Here is an 18,113-nt window from a genome sequence, read left to right on the forward strand (position 1 = left end):
AATTCACACACAGTATACCTGAAAATTAAAGAAAAAACAGAAATGGAGAGCTTGAGAAGCACTGTGTCAGGTGAATTGAGAAGTTGGGAGCGGGAGAACTGGAAACAGTGGGAGAGTTTTCATTGCCCTTAAGTGTCTTGATCAGATTGAAAGGTGGGGGTCTTTTTTTTTTATCTGACTTGGATTAGATACAGAAGGGACCCTGGACCCTGGAAAACAGTCATCAGCTTCTTGTACCAACTGAATCTCAGACTCAAGCAACCACCATGGCCATAGAGAGCGAGAATATTTAGGAGGAAGGATGGCTAATGTTAGAGAGGAATTAGGTCTGACTAAGGATGGCATGGAAGATAAGACTTCTTCACATAGATGATTAAAAGGTTGCATGGGGGTGCCTTGAACAAAGCAACAGTAAGGAAGGGGGCAGATGTAGGGGGAGCAAAAGATGGTGATTCCAAACTTAGATGGATGTCTGAGTCTGAGGTGTTGGGGGACTTCAAGAAGAAGTCATCACAAATATCACAACAGAAATATTTGTCAACAGTAGGCAATATTGGGGCCAAAGAGATAGCACAGGTGAGTAAGGCATTTCTTTGCTTTGCACATTACTGACCCAGGCTCAATCTCTGAGATCTCTGACACAGTATATGGTGTCCCAGGTCCTTCCAGAAGTAAACTCTGAACACCGCAGAATGTGGTCCCCAAACAAACAAAAACAATGGTTAATATTTTCTGTCTGTAAATATCCTGTACCGTGCATTTTGTGAGATGTTTACATAGATTCATTCATTTTATCTTTCACAGTGGCTGCCTAAATTTCACAGATGTAGAGAATTTAGGTGGAGAGGGTTCAAATGGCCTTCCCAAAGTCAGAAAGCTGGACAAATTTCCAGCCTCAACATTTAAGTGGTAGATGAAGCCAAGGGAAACTTTAGGGACTTGTGGAAATCAGACAGGAATAGTTAAACTGCAAGCATAGCTCGGGAGAGTGACATTAAAGGTTATGCAGAAACAGAATGGACATGAAAGGGCACTGAGACAGAATAAGCCTGGTTTTGCTTTGTCCCAGTACCCAGCGCAAGGGAGTTTATGGATCACTTATGATCCATACACTAGATTATGCTGTAGACTTAATTTCACATAAAAAGGCAAATCCTACTCATAAACCTATTTCACATATGAAAATGGGAGCAGATTACAAAATAGTACAGCCTCATTTACATCTCTCAATATGTGTGTGTAAAAGGTAAAGAGGATTTCTAGGCTTCCTTTATTGAACGGTTGGAAAGAAAGAAGAAAATTCTACAAATGTGTTCACAGTGTTTCTTCATGGATGGTAGGTCTGGGGGTAATTTTTTAAAATGTGTTCAATAAATCCGGATCACTTTGTAAAGGGGAACAACCTTGGGTAGCTGATTGTTTTAAAGAGTCTGGGAACAGGGAAAGGAAGAAGGGGTCTTCAACGGGCATCTCCTGTGGAAGACCAGAGTGAAGAGGGGACAGGGAGAGGGGTGGAGAGGCTGGAGGGGCTTCTGGGCCTAGAGCCTTTCTAATTTGGGTTCCCTGCCTCCTCTATCCCATGTTGGTTGTGGTGGCTTGCTGCCTTTCTTTGTCTGAAGGCCAAATGACCAAGAACTCTTCCCGCCCATGGTGGAAGGGCTACTTACTTGTGCCTTTTTTATTTTTTTGCTTTTCCAATGGAGGCAGATATTTCCAGCTTTTCACAAAGGGCAGTGAGATCACATCCTGGGGAGCGCCCTGTCACCATGGGCTGGTTGTTAGCATGTAGCCTGTTTGCTGATTAACCAGTGCAGGACCCCCGATGTCAGAATGCTTTAAAATGGTCAAATCATCCGGGACCCCATTTCTGCATTTGGCATTGGCCGACCTCCGGCACGACAGAAACCTGAGTCAGGAGGTAGCTCCATGCGGATTCTTCAGAGCTGCAGTGGGGGTCTGGGGACCGGAGGAGCAGACACCTCTTCTTTTAACCTTTCGAGACCTGAAGTCATTTGGTCCCCAATCCGCAACATCTTGAACTTGCGGTGTGAAAGCCGTACAGTGTGTTCAATGTGAATTCGAGACCCTGAGTCCTGCCCGCACCGACTCTATAAAACAGCCTCCCTTTTTCATAAAGCAGGCCCATAAACTGCTGCCAGCGAAGCAGAAAGACTCCTCAGGACTGTGGCTTGCCTTCCGTCTGGGGCTGTCAACAAACCCCCTTTATGAGTGGAATAGACCTCTTGTATGTGTCGAGCTTCTGGCTTTTTACAGAGTGTGTTAGGAGCCAGGCTAGGCAAACGCTCGGCGCTGTTTGCTGAGTGCATTTATTGCCTTTGCATAATTTATGAGCTGGAGGGGCTGACCATCATTCGTCTCTGCCAGGGGCTGGCACTCGAGGCTCCAGAGAGCGGAGCTGTAAATTGGATGGTGCGCTCCTGCTGAGCTCACGGCAAAGTCCTCGGGTCAGTATGGGAATTTAATACCAGAAATGGAACTGTTTTCGCAGCGCGCCATGTGGGCCCCAGTGCAGCAGAGACTGTTTTGGCAGACTCCGCGACTGGCCTTGTCGAGGAGCTGTCACTCACCCGGCATGTTGTGTGGGGAGCCTGAGCATTTTTAATCGGCTTGGCATCCGTGCTGCTTCCATAATGGATACCAGTAGGTCTCAGTTCTTCACCATATGCTTAACTCTGGAGACAAGGTGCTTCTGGGTATATCAGTAATTACTTGATGCAGAATTAAGTGGACCTTGAAATTAGAACTGGACTGTTGGAAAGCAGGAAGCTTAACACTTTGATAGAAATAACCATTCCCAGGGACATACTGCTGCTAGGATTGGGGGCGGGGGAGGACCATGGTGATTCTTCCCCAGCTTGCCTTCTCCTCCAGCCCCCGCCGTCAGGGATGTGGGCAAATGCTATGGCACAGCCTTCGGCTGTCACTGCTTACCTCACCAGGCAAGCTGTGAGCATCTGGGAAAATATGCCTGCCTGGCAAAATGCTCTTCCCTCCTCCACACCCCTCCTCGATGCTTTGTTACTCTTGAAAGTGTGCCCGGAACTTTGGGACCTCAAGGAAGACTTAATTAAAGGCCATGGAGGATTCACAGTCAGGAGTACTGTTGTTCTTCATCCATCTGCTGTTCTAGGCCTTCAAAGCCTTTCTCTCCCGCCCCGACCCCCTCACTTGCTTTCTTGGTTTATGGGACTGATGATGCTAGAGAAACTCTTGAAGAAAAAGAATAGGAGGTTTGGGGGATCCAAGGATGGAAGGCGGTTGAGGGAATTGTGGTTGTACTTGGTTTAAACCATGTCCCGGAAAACTGGCTTAGCCCACGGCCCTGAGGAACTAAAGGGAAAGTGGACAGTGAAGAACCCTTTGGTCTGTCGGGATGAAGTGTGAGTTCCTAAGTGTTTCTGCTACCGAGAAAGCATGCTCTATCCTGTTTGTGTCTCCCGGGATTGTGCTGTCCGTTGGGAGAAGGTTTCTGGACTGTCCGCTGAAAGCTCTCTAACAGTGGTGTTAGCAATGAATTGAGTTATTGATGCCAGAGCGAAGACAGTCAGAGGCAGGCTGCCCGGGATGGGCTCATTAGCTCCTTCTCGGAACCTCACAGTCTTGTGTTTTTTTGTTTGTTTGTTTTGTTTTGTTTTGTTTTTTGCATTAAGTCTTTCATGCCTTATTTGCAAAACCTCATCCTTACCCGACTATGTTCCAAGTTAAGAGGCCAAGGTTTCCTTGTTTTCTTCTTTAAAAAAAATATTTTTTGTAATAAAAAAAAATGTCCCCCCACCCCATACCAGAGCAATAGTACAGCTGGTAGGGTACTTGCATGGCATGCACTTGACCTTTGTTTGATTCCTGGCATCCCACATGGTCCCCTGAACCCCACCAGAAGTGATCCGTGAACACAGAGCCAGGAGTAAGCTTTGAGCACCACCAGGTGTGGCCCTCAAACAAGTAAATACTGTTGCTTCTCTTTCCCTGGGTTGTTTTGGTGATGGCAGTGATGTACCAGAATCACACACCGAGTTGTCACCCCAGAATAACACTTGCAAACTCACACGTGTGAGGCAGCCTCTCCAGCATAAAGCCCCGACTCTAGGCCTTCTCTCCACTTTTGAGGATGTTTTTTTCCACAACTCTCAGCAGACATTACCTCAAGTATCAGCCCCAGACGGGCCTTAGGGTCAGCCACAACTTCAGGAAGTTGGGAAAGAGGATGTGGAATGTTTTTAAACTCTCGGTGTCAGGAGAAGGGGTTAGGAGTGGCCCTCAGGCCAGCAGTTGCTGCCGTAGATGCAAATGTATGTCTTCTATTCAGAGCACTGTCAGCCACCATGTCCAGGTGGCCACACTAAAAACCTTGGCATCGTCCGAGACTCATCCCTCTTACTTGCTCCCCACATCCATGCGCGTTATGAGGTCCTGTTGCGCCTACCTTCAGAATTACTCTGCCATCTGGTCATGCCTTTCTCAGGCCTTGCACCCTGCTGACTGCCATAGTGTTCCAGTTGCCAGCCTGGTCTCTCGGTGGCCTCTGTGCCCGCTGTGCCCTTGCCTCTCCTCTGCCTGGAGGGAGTGTCCTTTGGATCAACCCAGCCGTGTTCCCACACACCCACACTGCAGTGTCTCTGCCCCACTTACTCCACTGCTGAGTGAGGCTACGTAAGGACCAGGTCTTGATGGAATTTCTGTCTAGCTGAGCACTGGAGTGAAAGAAGGGAGGCATTTATCTGCCGAGCATCAACTCTAACAAGACACAAGTTTTCATCAAAATCCAATACCTGACACTGAACCACTCTCGGTACAAGAAAAACATCATGTATTTCATAAATCCCTCCTTTATTTCCAACAAGAAACCCAACGCTTTGACTTGGCCTTCATTCTCTGGTGACCCCCAAGCCCCGGCTAAACAGTTGGGATTTGGGATCTGTTTGATAGGAGGTGTGTGTGTGTGAGGTCCTGAAACCTATTTCTTTTGTTCTCCTTGTTGGTTTATTATGCTGCCAAGTCTTGTCTTAGCGTGTTTTCTCTGAGCCTTAGAAAGGACAGCCCCCCTCAGATGGTGAGCTTGTCTGCGCTGCTTTCTGCTTTCTGAGAGAGGAGAGCGTGCACCGCCTTGAGGCTTACCATGACGCCTCTGGAGAAGCACCAGGAGACAAGTTGCCGTTCATGGCAGCTGAGAGTTCAACATTTCCGATAAGACATTGATTTTGCTCTGAATCCCGCTGAATGATCTCGATTCACTCTAATCCCATGGCCCAACTGGCTCCTCAGTGCTGTGCCCTCTGGCCTGCCACAGTGGCTACGACTCCTCACTGCACAGCTAGTACCGTGCAGGACTGACCACAGAAACAACCATGGGAGCACAGCATGAACGCAACGGAGCAGCCTCTGGGCACCTGCGTCTCCCATTTGCAGTTCTTGACTTCTTACTCAGGCAGCGCTGTCCGTGCCCGCAACTGATCTTACTCTTCCCCACCCCACCCCCAGAATGAAAAGCACAAAGGTGCTCGTTTTTTTGAACTAACCCTTATTTTCTTGTCTTTCTTTGCAGTGTGACAGTGACAGCGACCCAGAAGAGAAGGTAAGACCCCCTGGTGGGCACAGCCCCTAACGCAGTGTGGGCAGTGTGCTTCTTTCCCACAGCCAGCTGCGGGGTGGAGGGTGCCAACTGCATGCCAGCCTCATGGGAAGATGGATTTTGTGCACACAGCAGTAACGTGATAAGAAATGCCATGCTTAACTGGGGAAGTCCACTGTTTCGATAAATAAGCCTTTTACCTTATTTACTTTATTTACACCGTTATCTGCCATATTTACACCATTTCAGTAATTAAGCCTTTTGCCTTCCTGTGACACTGAGTTTACACCTGGCAGATCTCCGAAAAGGAAATGGTTTATTGTAATAGTTTTCTGATCTGTCTTCAACTAACCCATGTGCTTCTTCCTGATATTTTTGTGTACCTAAAGGCCTTCTCGGTAGAAATGTCAAAAGTATGTGTCTAGAAATTTCTTCATGGGCTGGAGGAGGTGGAGGGGGCCGTTTATTTCTCATTGGGGGGGGGACGTTCATGGGAGGGGGGGCGAGTGCTTCCAGCAGGCACATACTCTGCTTCAAAACTGATGACCACCAGCCTCTGTGTATCCAGTTCAACATGGATCAAGAAAAACAGCTCGATTTTTGAGCTTTCGGAAGCGTGGATCCCAGCCTGGTAAAGTGACCTTCAAACCCACCAAGGATTTTGTCTGTCTGTTTGGTCTTTCTTTCTAGCCTGCCCATTCTCCCAAGCCACCTTCCTTTCTGCTTTGACCCTTATCTTGTATATTTCCAAAAGTTACCTGAATGTTATGGTTCCTGTTTGGTTGGGCACCTGTGTAACCGGCTCCCAGTTGGCACAGACTGGCCCTGTGTCACTGACCCCCAGTTGGCACAGACTGACCCTATGTCACTGGCTCCCAGTTGCCCTGAGCGAATCTCCCCAGACTCTTGGTGCTTGCGGCTTTTGCTTCAGAACTCTGCCATGAGTATTCACTGGGATCTCTTCCCTCCAGCCCAGAATTTGCCTCCTTCTCTGCTGCCAGCCTCCAAGAGAGATCTAAAGCTCTTGTTCTGGACCGCCGTTAATTTGAATTCAGCATATGTAGTCTGTTATAAAATGTGAGACATCATCATTTGAGCAGGTCAAGCATATTCAGATGAAGACAAATGGTGCTTATTTGATTTCCTTAAAATCAGGAAATGAAAAAAGTGCTCTCTGGAGAAATCATGTTCTGCCTGACTCGGATGATAGGCCAGTGCATGTCCCCCAGATAAGAACAGGCTCTTGCCTTGAGGTTTTTATCTCTGAAGGACGGCCAGGACTGTCAGCGCGCTGACATGTGCATTATCCATGTCATTTTAAACAAAGTGACCTATGGAAGGGTGTGCGCTGCTGTGACATGGTAATGGGCTGTTGGGTGACAGCGAAAGTATACAGTGGGAAGGGGCCGTGGATTATTCTTTTGTTTAACTGACAAGTAGGCGCTTCCTTCCTCCAGCCCCCAGAGTCTTAGCTCCTTGGAGGTAGCCCCCTGGTGTCCCAGTAGCCTGAGTGGAGGGGTGCCGTGGCATGCATGTTCAGTGTTGGAGGTGTGCCCACTATTGGGCCACCACAGGTGCCAGGAAGGCAGTGGGACTTTTGGAAGCCCCCACCCCCACCCCTAAGGTGCCTGCTGGAGCTCCTTTTCCAAGTTGGTCGCCCTCTCCAGAAGGATGACTGTTCTTTGAAGGTTCCCTCCCAGCAGACATTCTTTTTTTTTTTTTCCTGTGAAAGACAGTGTGATTTCCAGAAGGGTCACGAGTCTGGAAGTGGTCAGGGTGCTCAGTTTTGCACTTTATGCCAATGCATTGGTTAGAAATTTCAACCTTGCCCCACATCTGAATCACCCCCAGGCCCTAGTGCCTGAGCCTCATCCCAGACCGACTGGCCTGAATTGGTGGAATGGTCTGGTATTATGTATTAGTCCAGGAGATTATCTAATTTTAGTCATTCCTTTTGATTGTTTGGGGTTTTATCTGAGGTGGGGTCAGGGAGGGGGCTGGGCAGGCACATCTTGCAGTGCTCACATCTTGCTATGCCATCTGGGATCACTCCTGGAAGGGCTTGGAGGACCATGCACAGTGCTGGGGTCGGAAGTTGAGTTGGCAGTATGTGAGGCAAGTGTCCGACCCACTGTAATATTGCTCCGACCCCCTAATTCTAGTTGTTTCTAGAGGTGAGCTCCTCTGGCACCTATCTAGGGGTCTAGATGTCTCTGGCATACCGGGGACACCCCGACTAGACCTTTCCTAGGCCCTGAGTTTACGAATTATCTGATTCTGAGCGCAGACCGTGGCAGATGTCGGAAGCAGGCAGTGAAGCCTACTTCACCACTCGGAGTGCACAATGATGTCAGCTCCGTGAAGGAGAACAAAGATGTTTCTGTGCATCCATGAGAGGCGAGGAGAGATGGAGCGAGGGTTCCTCCTTGGCCCTTTGCACATGTCCAGTCCTTTCCCTTTGCATCTGCCTTGGTGTCCCGACAGGCTCTCTTGCTTGTCACTGGGAACTGCTCCACAGCCGCAGTCACACCAGCTGTCCCTGCCTGCCACCAGCAATGCTCCCGAGGTCTCCTCACGTGGCCCTGTCATAGTCAAGACTCTCAGGCTTCCCCTTTTGGATGGAAATTGCCTGGTATTTATCGCCAGCCTTAGCACCATCCTCCCAGACTTCTGCTCCCCTCCCCAGTGAGTCCTCCCTGTGCCAGAGCCTCCTGCTGGGCCTCCCTTCAGCCCTGCAGCTCACCAGGGCTGCCTTCATCTGCTGCTCCCAGGCTTCCCGCGCCAATCTGCATTGCTAATGGTGGAAAAGATGGCACTGTGTCCTGGGACCCCTTCCGCAAGCCCCACCAGGGATGCTGTTGGAGGCAAAAGTGAGACTTCCAAGGGGCCCCACTGGGATTTCTCTCCGGAAGACCTGTCATTCTCTGGCTCCGTGGGGAGCTGCAGAACCGGCGGTCTAAAATTAGGGTACTGTATTTCACACAGCTGACTGAATTAAGATAAACTCTGCTTTCCTCTGATACGAAGCTGTAATTTATAAAATGATACCCTTACTAATTAATGTGGAAGTGACTGGGAAAGGGGCTGAGAAAGCAAGAGCTTTCCGTAAATGCGGGAGAGCTACTTGTGTCTGGGGAAGGTTCTGAGGAGGCATTGAGCAAAGCGTCACTCTTGGCCACCCCCTCCTAGGCTCACAGACTCGTTCCTGAAGGACTTCTGGGCAGAGTCAAAAAATGGGGTGTGGGATTCAGGGAAGCTGGGATGCTGCATCTTAGAGGTGGGTTGTGTCTTCGTCGTAGTTAGGAAAAAGAAGAGGCAGCACTTGGCACCTTATTCACATAAATTAAGCACCTTATTCACCCAAATTAAGTAATTATTCCATTTCCCCCTCAGAATGAATTGGCATTATGAGACCGAGAGGCATGGCGTGTATTTCCACATCTTGGCCTATCTCTTCTTTTGTTTTCTCTTCTTCTCCTGGCAGCGGCCACTTATGCAAGGGACTCACCGCCCCCCCCCCCCCACCAACCGCCCCGACACACACACACCACCACTGCCACCACCACCACTCATCACACATGCACACACACACACACATTTGGTTGGGAAATGAACAGAGATTCAGTGCAGTTCTTTCTCCATCATCCCATGGCCCTATTGCGTGGGCCACGTCCCAGTACCCATTGACCGTTTCCTGCCCAGTGGCTAAGCACTTGGGCCTCCCTGTCTGAGTCACTGGGCCTCTTCCCAGCTCTGACCCGTCCAGTTTCATAGCCATGACCAGACCTCAGCTCACTCGCCTACGCAAACCAGCCTTTCTGGCTCTTCCCACAACCTTGTGGCAATCGAAAGAAGGTACCTGGCTTGGTGCCAACCTTGTGGCAATCGAAAGAAGGTACCTGGCTTGGTGCCCGGCTAAGTCCAGGGCATGAGCAACTTAAACAGTAGCTTCCTTTAGCTGGACATGGGGTGAAGTGAAAGATGCCCCTTGGGGATAAAGGAAGGTTATTTTTCCTTCCCTGGGCCATTCCTCCTAGCTCCACGGATTCGTTCCCTATTTATAGCAAAGAACCTGGAGGACTTCTGGGGAAAGTGAAAAATTGGGTGGGGAAATCAAGAAAGCTGGGATGCTGTGTTATAGAGGTGGCTGTGTCCAAGAGAAAAGGTTCTCTTCAGAAGTTCAAACCCTACCAGAAGGCCCACCACCGCCTGTGAGTTTTCTCTCACATGTGCACAATGAGAGGGATGTTCTATTAGGAAGATATTTGATATATTTCCAAGCTATATATCACTGTATTACTGTCATCCCCTTGTTCGTCAATTTGCTCGTGCGGGCACCAGTAACATCTTCATTTGTTCCTGTCGCACGCTAGTGTAGCCCAATGGCATCTGCTCACTCTAGGAACACAAAGAGCACGTTGCTGTTATATAATATGAACATATGTAATATGTTCTGGCATATTAAATACGTCACGGGGGGTGGGGGAACTGGAGTGATAACACAGCAAGTAGAGCGTTTACCTTGCACGCAGCCAACCCAGGTTTGATTCCCAGCATCCCATATGGTCCCCCAAGCACCAGCAGGAGTAATTCCTGAGTGCATGAACCAGGAATAACCCCTGTGCATCACTGGGTGTAACCCCTCCAAAAAAAACTGTAAATACGTCACAGGTAGCTTGCCAAGCTCTGATGTGCAGGCCAAGCTATGTGTATGTATATATTATAATTTTTTTAATCTCAAATGCCAGGCTTTCCTCTGGACATCACTGGGGACAGATCCTCCAAGGGTCCAAGGGCACTCAAGTAACCATACAACCCTTGTCCCAAAGCTCAGACTCAGCTTCTCAGAGCCCCTTCACAGGGGAGGGATCTCAGTTCTCACTCAGGTCCCTGGCCGGGCCGTAGCAGCTGTTGTTTCTGTTTTTAAACTTCCTAGACTGAAATTCTGATACACAGTTGGTTTTAAAAACCACTACCATATAGCAAATGCCAAAGAGAATTATCTACATTGCTCTTGTTTAATGTCCTGAAAACGGTGACATGTCAGAAGGAAAATGGGAATAATGTGTGTGTGTGTGTGTGTGTGTGTGTGTACTCATATTTACAGATGTGTGGTGTGTCCGCTGATGTTACTGGGGCCCGCACGAGCAAAGGCCCCCATACACTGTCTCGTCATAGAAATACGGACCCTCCTCCTTTTCTGAATGAGACTTTTAGCATGGCACTTGAAGGCAGTTGTCCCTCCCTGGCAGCGACTGTGGCTACCTGGAGAAGCCATTTGGGCTGTTTGTCATTCGCTGGCACCAGCACTTCCTAGGATGCTGGTCAACGGAAGGTGTAGCACCCCTGGCTTTCCACCCCAGCCTCCTCTGCCCTGACACATGACACACACATGCTCCCTCATGCATGCTGATGTTTTGATTCAAGCTAAAACGTGTTGTGTTTGTTCGTGTTGTGTTCGCTTCTGTGGGAGAGGGGGCCCCCGCTTCTAAGAAAAGCAACAGAACCCAGCAGAGGCTTATGTTCCTAACTCAACACAAACCACATGCCGTCCTTGGCTCCTGGAGGTCTCAGAAACTGCTGAGACGTCAAACTAAAGCCGGGGCATGTGGCTTGTGCTTATAGTGGAAGGGTCCCATCCCTCAGTGGGCCAGCCACGTTTCCCAGCTGGTAAAGATCGTGCCTCTTCAGCAACATTCCAGAAGCTCAGAAGGCTTCATTGTTGCTTGAAAACTCCCATCCCATCCTTGGTTTTGAAATAGAATATATTTGGATCGTGAGACTTGGAGCTACTACCCTATTCTGAAAAGCTAGAGAAAGGAATTCTTTCTGCCCTTCCAGTTTCATAGTCGTAAAGCACAGCTTGCTTGGGAGAAAGGTCAGCTGCCCCTCGTTCTTATCCTTCTGTCCCCAGCGCTCTGCACAGTACCTAGCACAAATTAAGTGTTTGATGGTGTTCAGTGTTCTTGTTAAACTTGCCTTTCTGTTCTGGAGATGTATCTCCAGATGTTGGCAACAAGTCTTAAAAGACTGGCAGTAAAACTTCCTATCAAGTCCAGTGTTTATTGCCTGTACCCCACAAATGTGTGGTTTGTCCTTCAGTCTGCTATAGTTTTTTTGAAATTTAATTTCCTCATCACACACTTCTTCCAAACTGTTTATATCAATTTCCTAGCTTCTTTGGGCAATTTCTCCATTTCTTGGCTGGCTTTCAAGAGCTTTCTGTTGTGGGTGCTTGATTTCCATAATGCCCATCCACTCAACCTCTTCCTTCCGTAATTGTGTCTGGATCAGAATGGCAGTTTATTTACACTTGGTTTAATTCCAATATACCCACCCAAAATTCCCAATGATTTTTATCCTTAATGTCCACTAGGACTAGCTACAGAAAATTATTTCAAACCCCAAGTCAATAATTTCTCTTTTTCCTATCGTAGCATTTATTGACAAACCAAAAATTACTCCATTCACAGTGCATGCATACATAAATGTTTGCCCGTCATTACCATTTCCCCAAGTGGCTAAAATAGATTTCATTTATATTACTCAATAAAAGGAATACTCAAGAGGTATTGAAAATTTGTTAGTAAACTTCAGCTAAAATCTGGTGGGGTTTTTTTGGGGGGGGGATTGAGAAGGGATCAGATTCTAGAAGTTCTGTAGTTTGTGAAAGGTGAGTAGTCGAAATATTAAGAAGACTTGGTTCCTAACTAATCACTAACCAACTGTGTGGCCTTATATAAGTTACCTGATGTTACTCACTGAGCTTCAATTCAGTGAGCTAGGGCAGGATGCTCTGATTTTCAATGTAGCTATTTACCTAGGCCCCACTAACATGCAAACCCAGAGTAGAAATTAGTAGATTATATTTGCTCCTTGCCATAATAGAAAAAGAGCATACTAAAATTATTTATTATTTTATCTTTCTCACTCATTATGGGGACTAAATGAGTGAAGGCACATTTGTGTAGATGCTTTCAGGAAGTTGAAGGAAATTTAGTTATAGGTCTCGTGTCAACACAAGGTCATTTACCTGTTTGTTGGTTCTTTCATTCATTTACTCAATATTTGCTTATTTTTCTACAAATTGCTCTTGAGGAGCCAGCATGGGTTTAACAGTTGCTTGACTCTGGCACCTAATTCACTTTGCACCTAATTCAATGTCTGTGTCTCAGTTACCCTAACTATTGAGGAGAGCTTAGAACTAGCTCTCGTAATTCGTTTTGAGAAGTCACTTGGCTCAAATATTTAACCTATAAAAAGAATGGATAAAAATGTCCGGGGTTGAGCATACAATTCTACAGTCCCAGCAGAAAAGTCTTTCTCTCTGAATGACCCATTGACTCGGAGTTGATGACCTGTGGCACTCTCCCCCACTCCCATCCCTCCTGACTTTGCCCCTTTCCTCTTCTCTCCTCAGAGCTACTACAGCTCTGTGTTTGGAGGTTGCTTCTGGTGATGGATGGGGGACCATGCAGTGCTGGGGATCTAACCTCAGCTTCCACATGCAGAACATGAACTCACACTGCTGGACTGTCTCCCAGCAGTAGCCAAGAGCACTGAGTCATCAGACTAGCGGGAAGGTTATAAGCAGAGGCAGCATTTGCATTGGGAATGCTCTTCGCTTGCAATTGCGTGTAATCTGGGCTGCTGTTTGGTTGTTGGAGAGTCAGTTTTACTCTTTATTTGCTTGTCTGAGAGAGTTTTGTACTCAGTAAAGATGCGCAGATATCCTTGGTAAGCCTGAAGTTATTTATTGTTGTGTAGGTGGTTGTCTCAGTTAAGCACCTTTTGGCAACTATTTTTGTTGTTTTTTTTGTACACACTCACAGGTGCTCAGGGATTACTCCCACCACTGAGCTCAGGGATCACTCTGGCGATGTTCAGGGGGCACTTTTGATCCTGGGGATCCAACCTGGGTCGGCTATCTTCAAGGCAAGCACCTTCCCTGCTGTACTGTCTTTCCACCCCCAACCCCCATTCTCCTGGCAGCTTTATAATCTGCAGAAATCCCAAAATTCAATGGATAAATGGATATTATTTGTTTATTAAAGTTGCAGTTGAGAAGGTCAAACTGACCCTATTACATTGCACACAAAGCTATAGAATAGACCTGCTGGCATCCCGAGGTCTCTGAAAAATGACCTGAGCATCTTCCATGGCTATTCCAAACACAGAATTGATTTCTGGTTAAGCAAGTGTATGCATAGCTGTGGACTCATGAAACAGAGGATGGATATTGGCACAGGACAGGAGCAGGCAGGCTGGGCTACCCCACAGATTCAGTTTGAGCTTTAACCTTTCTTGTTGGTTCTCTCAGTGACTTTTCAACTACCAAATTTACTTACCAACATTTTGTAGATTCTGGGTTTGATCCCCAGCATGACAAAAACAGAGTTAAAAGGTAGGTAGATGCTATTCATTTCTTAGAGTCAGTGAGCAGTGAGATACGGGTCAATAATAATATCTGACTAACAAGATGAATTGCCATTTCACATTGAGGAGAAACGTGACATTACTCAAATTACAAATGTCATTTTATAGATGACTGACTTAAATATTGATCACGTGGATCTGAATCTCCTCATATGGAACATCAGTGATTGTATGGTCAGCTTCCATGAGAAGGTCTTTGAAAGTTTCCTTCTGAATAAGTGGTATCATCCTTTTTCATGGAAACAAGATGGAGTTGATACATCTTAGGAGGTCAGGAACTCAGCTTTTTTCCCTTCTCTTGTGGTATCCCTCTATGCCATTTGACACCCCTTGCTCTCTTGCTCTCTGCACTTTACCCTCCTGGATGCTCCAACAGTCCTTTTCTATCTACCCATAAATCTGCTAACTTCTGAATATTTAAACACAGCCATTGCTTAAGAAGTGTTGAACAAATATAATTCGAGTCCACTGACTTGTTTCATCATAGCCTCCCTGGCAACTATCTGCACCTGGCCAGGGCTGACACACCCTAGGTGCCCATAAATATGACTCTTACACCTGGAAATTATGTTGTTGATGGTCTGAGTCCCAGTAAGGAAAGAGCACTGTCCCCAAGCAGTGTGGGGAAGAACCCGGCTGAACAGAAGCTTCTTCCTAAGCCTCTGGTGTCTAGAGCTTCTTTGTCTCCTGAGTTCTCATCTTCCAGTGACCCATGCCTTGAAAAGGCCATGGAATCACGATGGCTCCTCCCAAACTGCACCCCCAAAGCCACTCTGTGGTATCACCAGCCCCCGTGAGAATGCACTTGTCCATCCCAACGCTAACCCCCACTGTAGTGGCTCTCTCAGCCCCTCAAGGCCATAGGGCTTTTCCTTTCTAATGGCAAACACTGTGAGGTGATTCTGCAGCCCATATGGCAGCGAACGCCTGAAGCAGCCATGTCCGTGGTAAAGATTATGTATTTGCCACTAAGGGGAGAATATAGTGTTTATCGGCTGGAGTGCGTGCCGCTGAGCTGATTACGGCACCAGCACTCTGTCAGCCAATGATTTGTCCTGTCCTTTATCATCTTTGTCACTCAGTAGTGGGCTGGCGAAGGGAACGGATCACCCCCTTCTCTCTTTTTTTTTTTTGTACCCATTTCGTGTAGAAAATTTGTATTTACTTTGGGAGTGTAATTTGTTCCTCATGGATAATGTGACCCTGAGCGGAGCTGGATCATGGGTTAGTTGAAGTGATATTTTCCGCTAATGGTAGTCGTACATCATTGCTGTCAGCTCGGGTTAGGAGGCAAGCACATTACAGCTCCATTTTACCTCTGCAGGCATCTGGGATTATTTGCCATAACCGAGTATGACATGACCGCACTACAGAGTGCATTAAAATTTTACTGGCTTCCCAGGCAAGTTCCCTGGCTCCAGTGCGTGCTCAGGCGGGTGGTCTGATGGGGCGCCCAGGGGCCCAGACTTTGCAGCACCGAGGTGCTAGGGGCGGACCTACGCGGAGGCTCTCTCCTCCTGCCCTAAGGAGGAAGCCTGAGGAAACGTCATGGAGTGTCCGCCTGCAGGTGTGTGTGGCTCTAGACGGCCCTGGCAGCAGTGGAGCACATGCCCACCACAGTCTCCTCTTCTGTTATTCTGTACCCCTGCAGGGAGGTTAGGGGCAGTAAGTAGCTGCTCATCAAGGACAGCCCAGGGGAAGTGCCAGTCCCTGCCAAGCTCTGGGCTGGTTGGGCTGGTTCTGCCAGGGAGGGAGCACTGTCCTCAATGTCTCTGTCCATCCATCTGCTGGATAGCCTGAGAGTTTGCTAAGTCCACTTAGAAATATTTGCCCTAAGTATGTCAACGCATGTTACGAGGAAGGACAGATTAAGATGGACTCTCAGTCAAGGGTGGGAAATGGTTGTTTCCCACAGTCTTCACGCTGGAAATAGCATAGGCAGGATTACGCTTGTCTTAATCAAAGGACACTGTGACTAAAAGGATGGCAACTTACCTCATGTCCTAATGTGTCAGAGACGGAATTTTGACCGTTTTTCTAGATCTTACAGACTTCCAATCCTGGCAGCTTTCTAGGCTCTCGTGCTCCATGGAGTAAAACCCATTATTTAGATAGTGCTCATGTGTGCTTTTCATCTTTTGACGTCTTTCATTCATCCTACAATCGCTTTATTATTTTTTTTGCTTATTTTTTGGGGGGTCACACCCGGCGATGCACAGGGGTTACTCCTGGCTCTGCACTCAGGAATTACTCCTGGCGGTGCTCGGGGGACCGTATGAGATACTGGGATTTGAACCCGGGTCGGCCGCATACAAGGAAAATGCCCTACCTGCTGTACTATTGCTCCAGCCCCCTACAATCCACTTTAGTGAAGAGGAAACTGAGTCAGAGAAAGATAACACCATTTGACCCAAGTCTTGCTTGGGTTGGTTAGCAGTGGCAGAGTCAGGTTTCAAACCAGAAGGCTTCTCCAACACAGAACTAAGCTCTAATCACTGCCACCCTCCAGCAGACTCAAGGGCTTATGGGAAAAGGCTGGGATGAATAATAACATGCTGGAGTCAAAGGAAATGTTCAGAGGTATTTTATCACTTTCACTGTAATCTTACCTAACATCCAACAAAATATAGCTCAAAGAAGATGCTGTGTGATGAGCTTTAATTAAGTAGGTGAATCCCATTTGCAGTTAGCATATTACTTGCATGCAGATGGTGTTTGAAAGATATTTATTTTGTTGGCTTACGAGTATGCAGTCACTCCAGCAAAATACTCATTCTTTAACATTGCTCCAGTTTCTTTGGGAGGGCTATAATAAGCATGTCAAATCATGTTACTCAAAAGGACAGATTAAGATGGACTCCCAATAATGGGTGGCGAGCAGGTCAGGGCTCACTCTGTTAACAGATTGAAAGGCGTCCTGGGTTCCCCGCGGTGAATCCCCCATGCTTTATACTTGAATGGCCACATGCGCTTCCAGTATGGACATTGCCTTTTGTCTGCCACAGAAAGACCTCTCTCTTCATCTCTAACTCCTCATGTTCTTCCATGCTGGACGTATTACCCCGCCTAGGCAAATTGGACTTGATGCTCTCCCCCATGGCTGTGTATGTGCTGGTGACATGAATCCGTGAACTTGTTCAATAAACCACACACATAGACAAGGTATGGCTTCCACTCTCCAGACAATTGCCCACACTCGACAACAGAATGCCCTTAAATGAGCATGGCTTTTCCCATTGAGAAATTTGAAAGCAGGATAACACACACACACAAAAAAAAAATGGTGTCCCTCAGCCCTGGTCGTCTCCTCTCCTCCTGAGCACACATCGGTCTTCACTGGTAGATTGCTGGAGGTCCCGGAGGACTGACCTGATTTTTCTCTTCTGGCCTTGCATCCAATCACTCAAGTAGCAGGGGAAAAAAGAAAATATTGATCCAGTCATTGAAAAGTAATTACCCCTCTCAGATGGTCTGTTTAGAATGCAGCAATAATTTTAAATAATGCATTCTCTAGAGACAACATAACAACATATGTGGATCATTTACTTTGTTTAAGCAGAGTCGCTCTCGTCCCTTCCTCCCCTCCTGAACCGGAGAGGATGTAGGCCGACCCCCTCTCAAAAGAGAACACGGTGAGGAAAACCAGTCGGTTTACACAACACAATCAATTTTAGAGAAATTATTCATTGAATGAAAGGACTCCTCAACCCTTTCTGGCTAGGTACTACTTACTGTCTCCACTTTCTTAGATAATTAAACTGGAACTGCTGCAAGGACCTTCACGAAGTCACTGGGTCACTAGAAAGCTTCTAAGTTTTACAGCTTTGGCTATGCTCACATTTTCCAGTTTTTCTTTGAAGATTCTTTTTGGGGTTGTATCACTGTATCACTGTCATCTCGTTGCTCATCGATTTTGCTCGAGCGGGCACCAGTAACATCTCCATTGTGAGACTTGTTGTTACTGCTTTGGCATATCGAATACGCCACGGAGAGCTTGCCAAGCTCTGCTATGTAGGAGAGATACTCTCGGTAGCTTGCCGGGCTCTCGGAGAGAGGCAGAGGAATCGAACCCAGGTCGGCCGCGTGC

At 47.4% G+C, this 18,113-nt stretch overlaps 1 protein-coding gene across 6 annotated transcripts in view; it reads left to right on the forward strand.

Annotated features, from left to right (window-relative positions):
• Positions 1–18,113, forward strand: part of AUTS2 (activator of transcription and developmental regulator AUTS2) — a 1,220,972-nt gene that overhangs the window by 857,247 nt on the left and 345,612 nt on the right. For all 6 annotated transcript variants that reach the window (XM_055134753.1, XM_055134755.1, XM_055134754.1 and 3 more), the window contains one exon: positions 5,564–5,593. In XM_055134753.1, coding sequence (XP_054990728.1) covers positions 5,564–5,593 — 30 coding nt within the window. The remainder of the gene's footprint in view (positions 1–5,563; positions 5,594–18,113) is intronic.

Source organism: Sorex araneus, chromosome 4 (genome assembly GCF_027595985.1).
Source record: "Sorex araneus isolate mSorAra2 chromosome 4, mSorAra2.pri, whole genome shotgun sequence".
NCBI classification, from domain to species: Eukaryota; Metazoa; Chordata; class Mammalia; order Eulipotyphla; family Soricidae; genus Sorex; species Sorex araneus.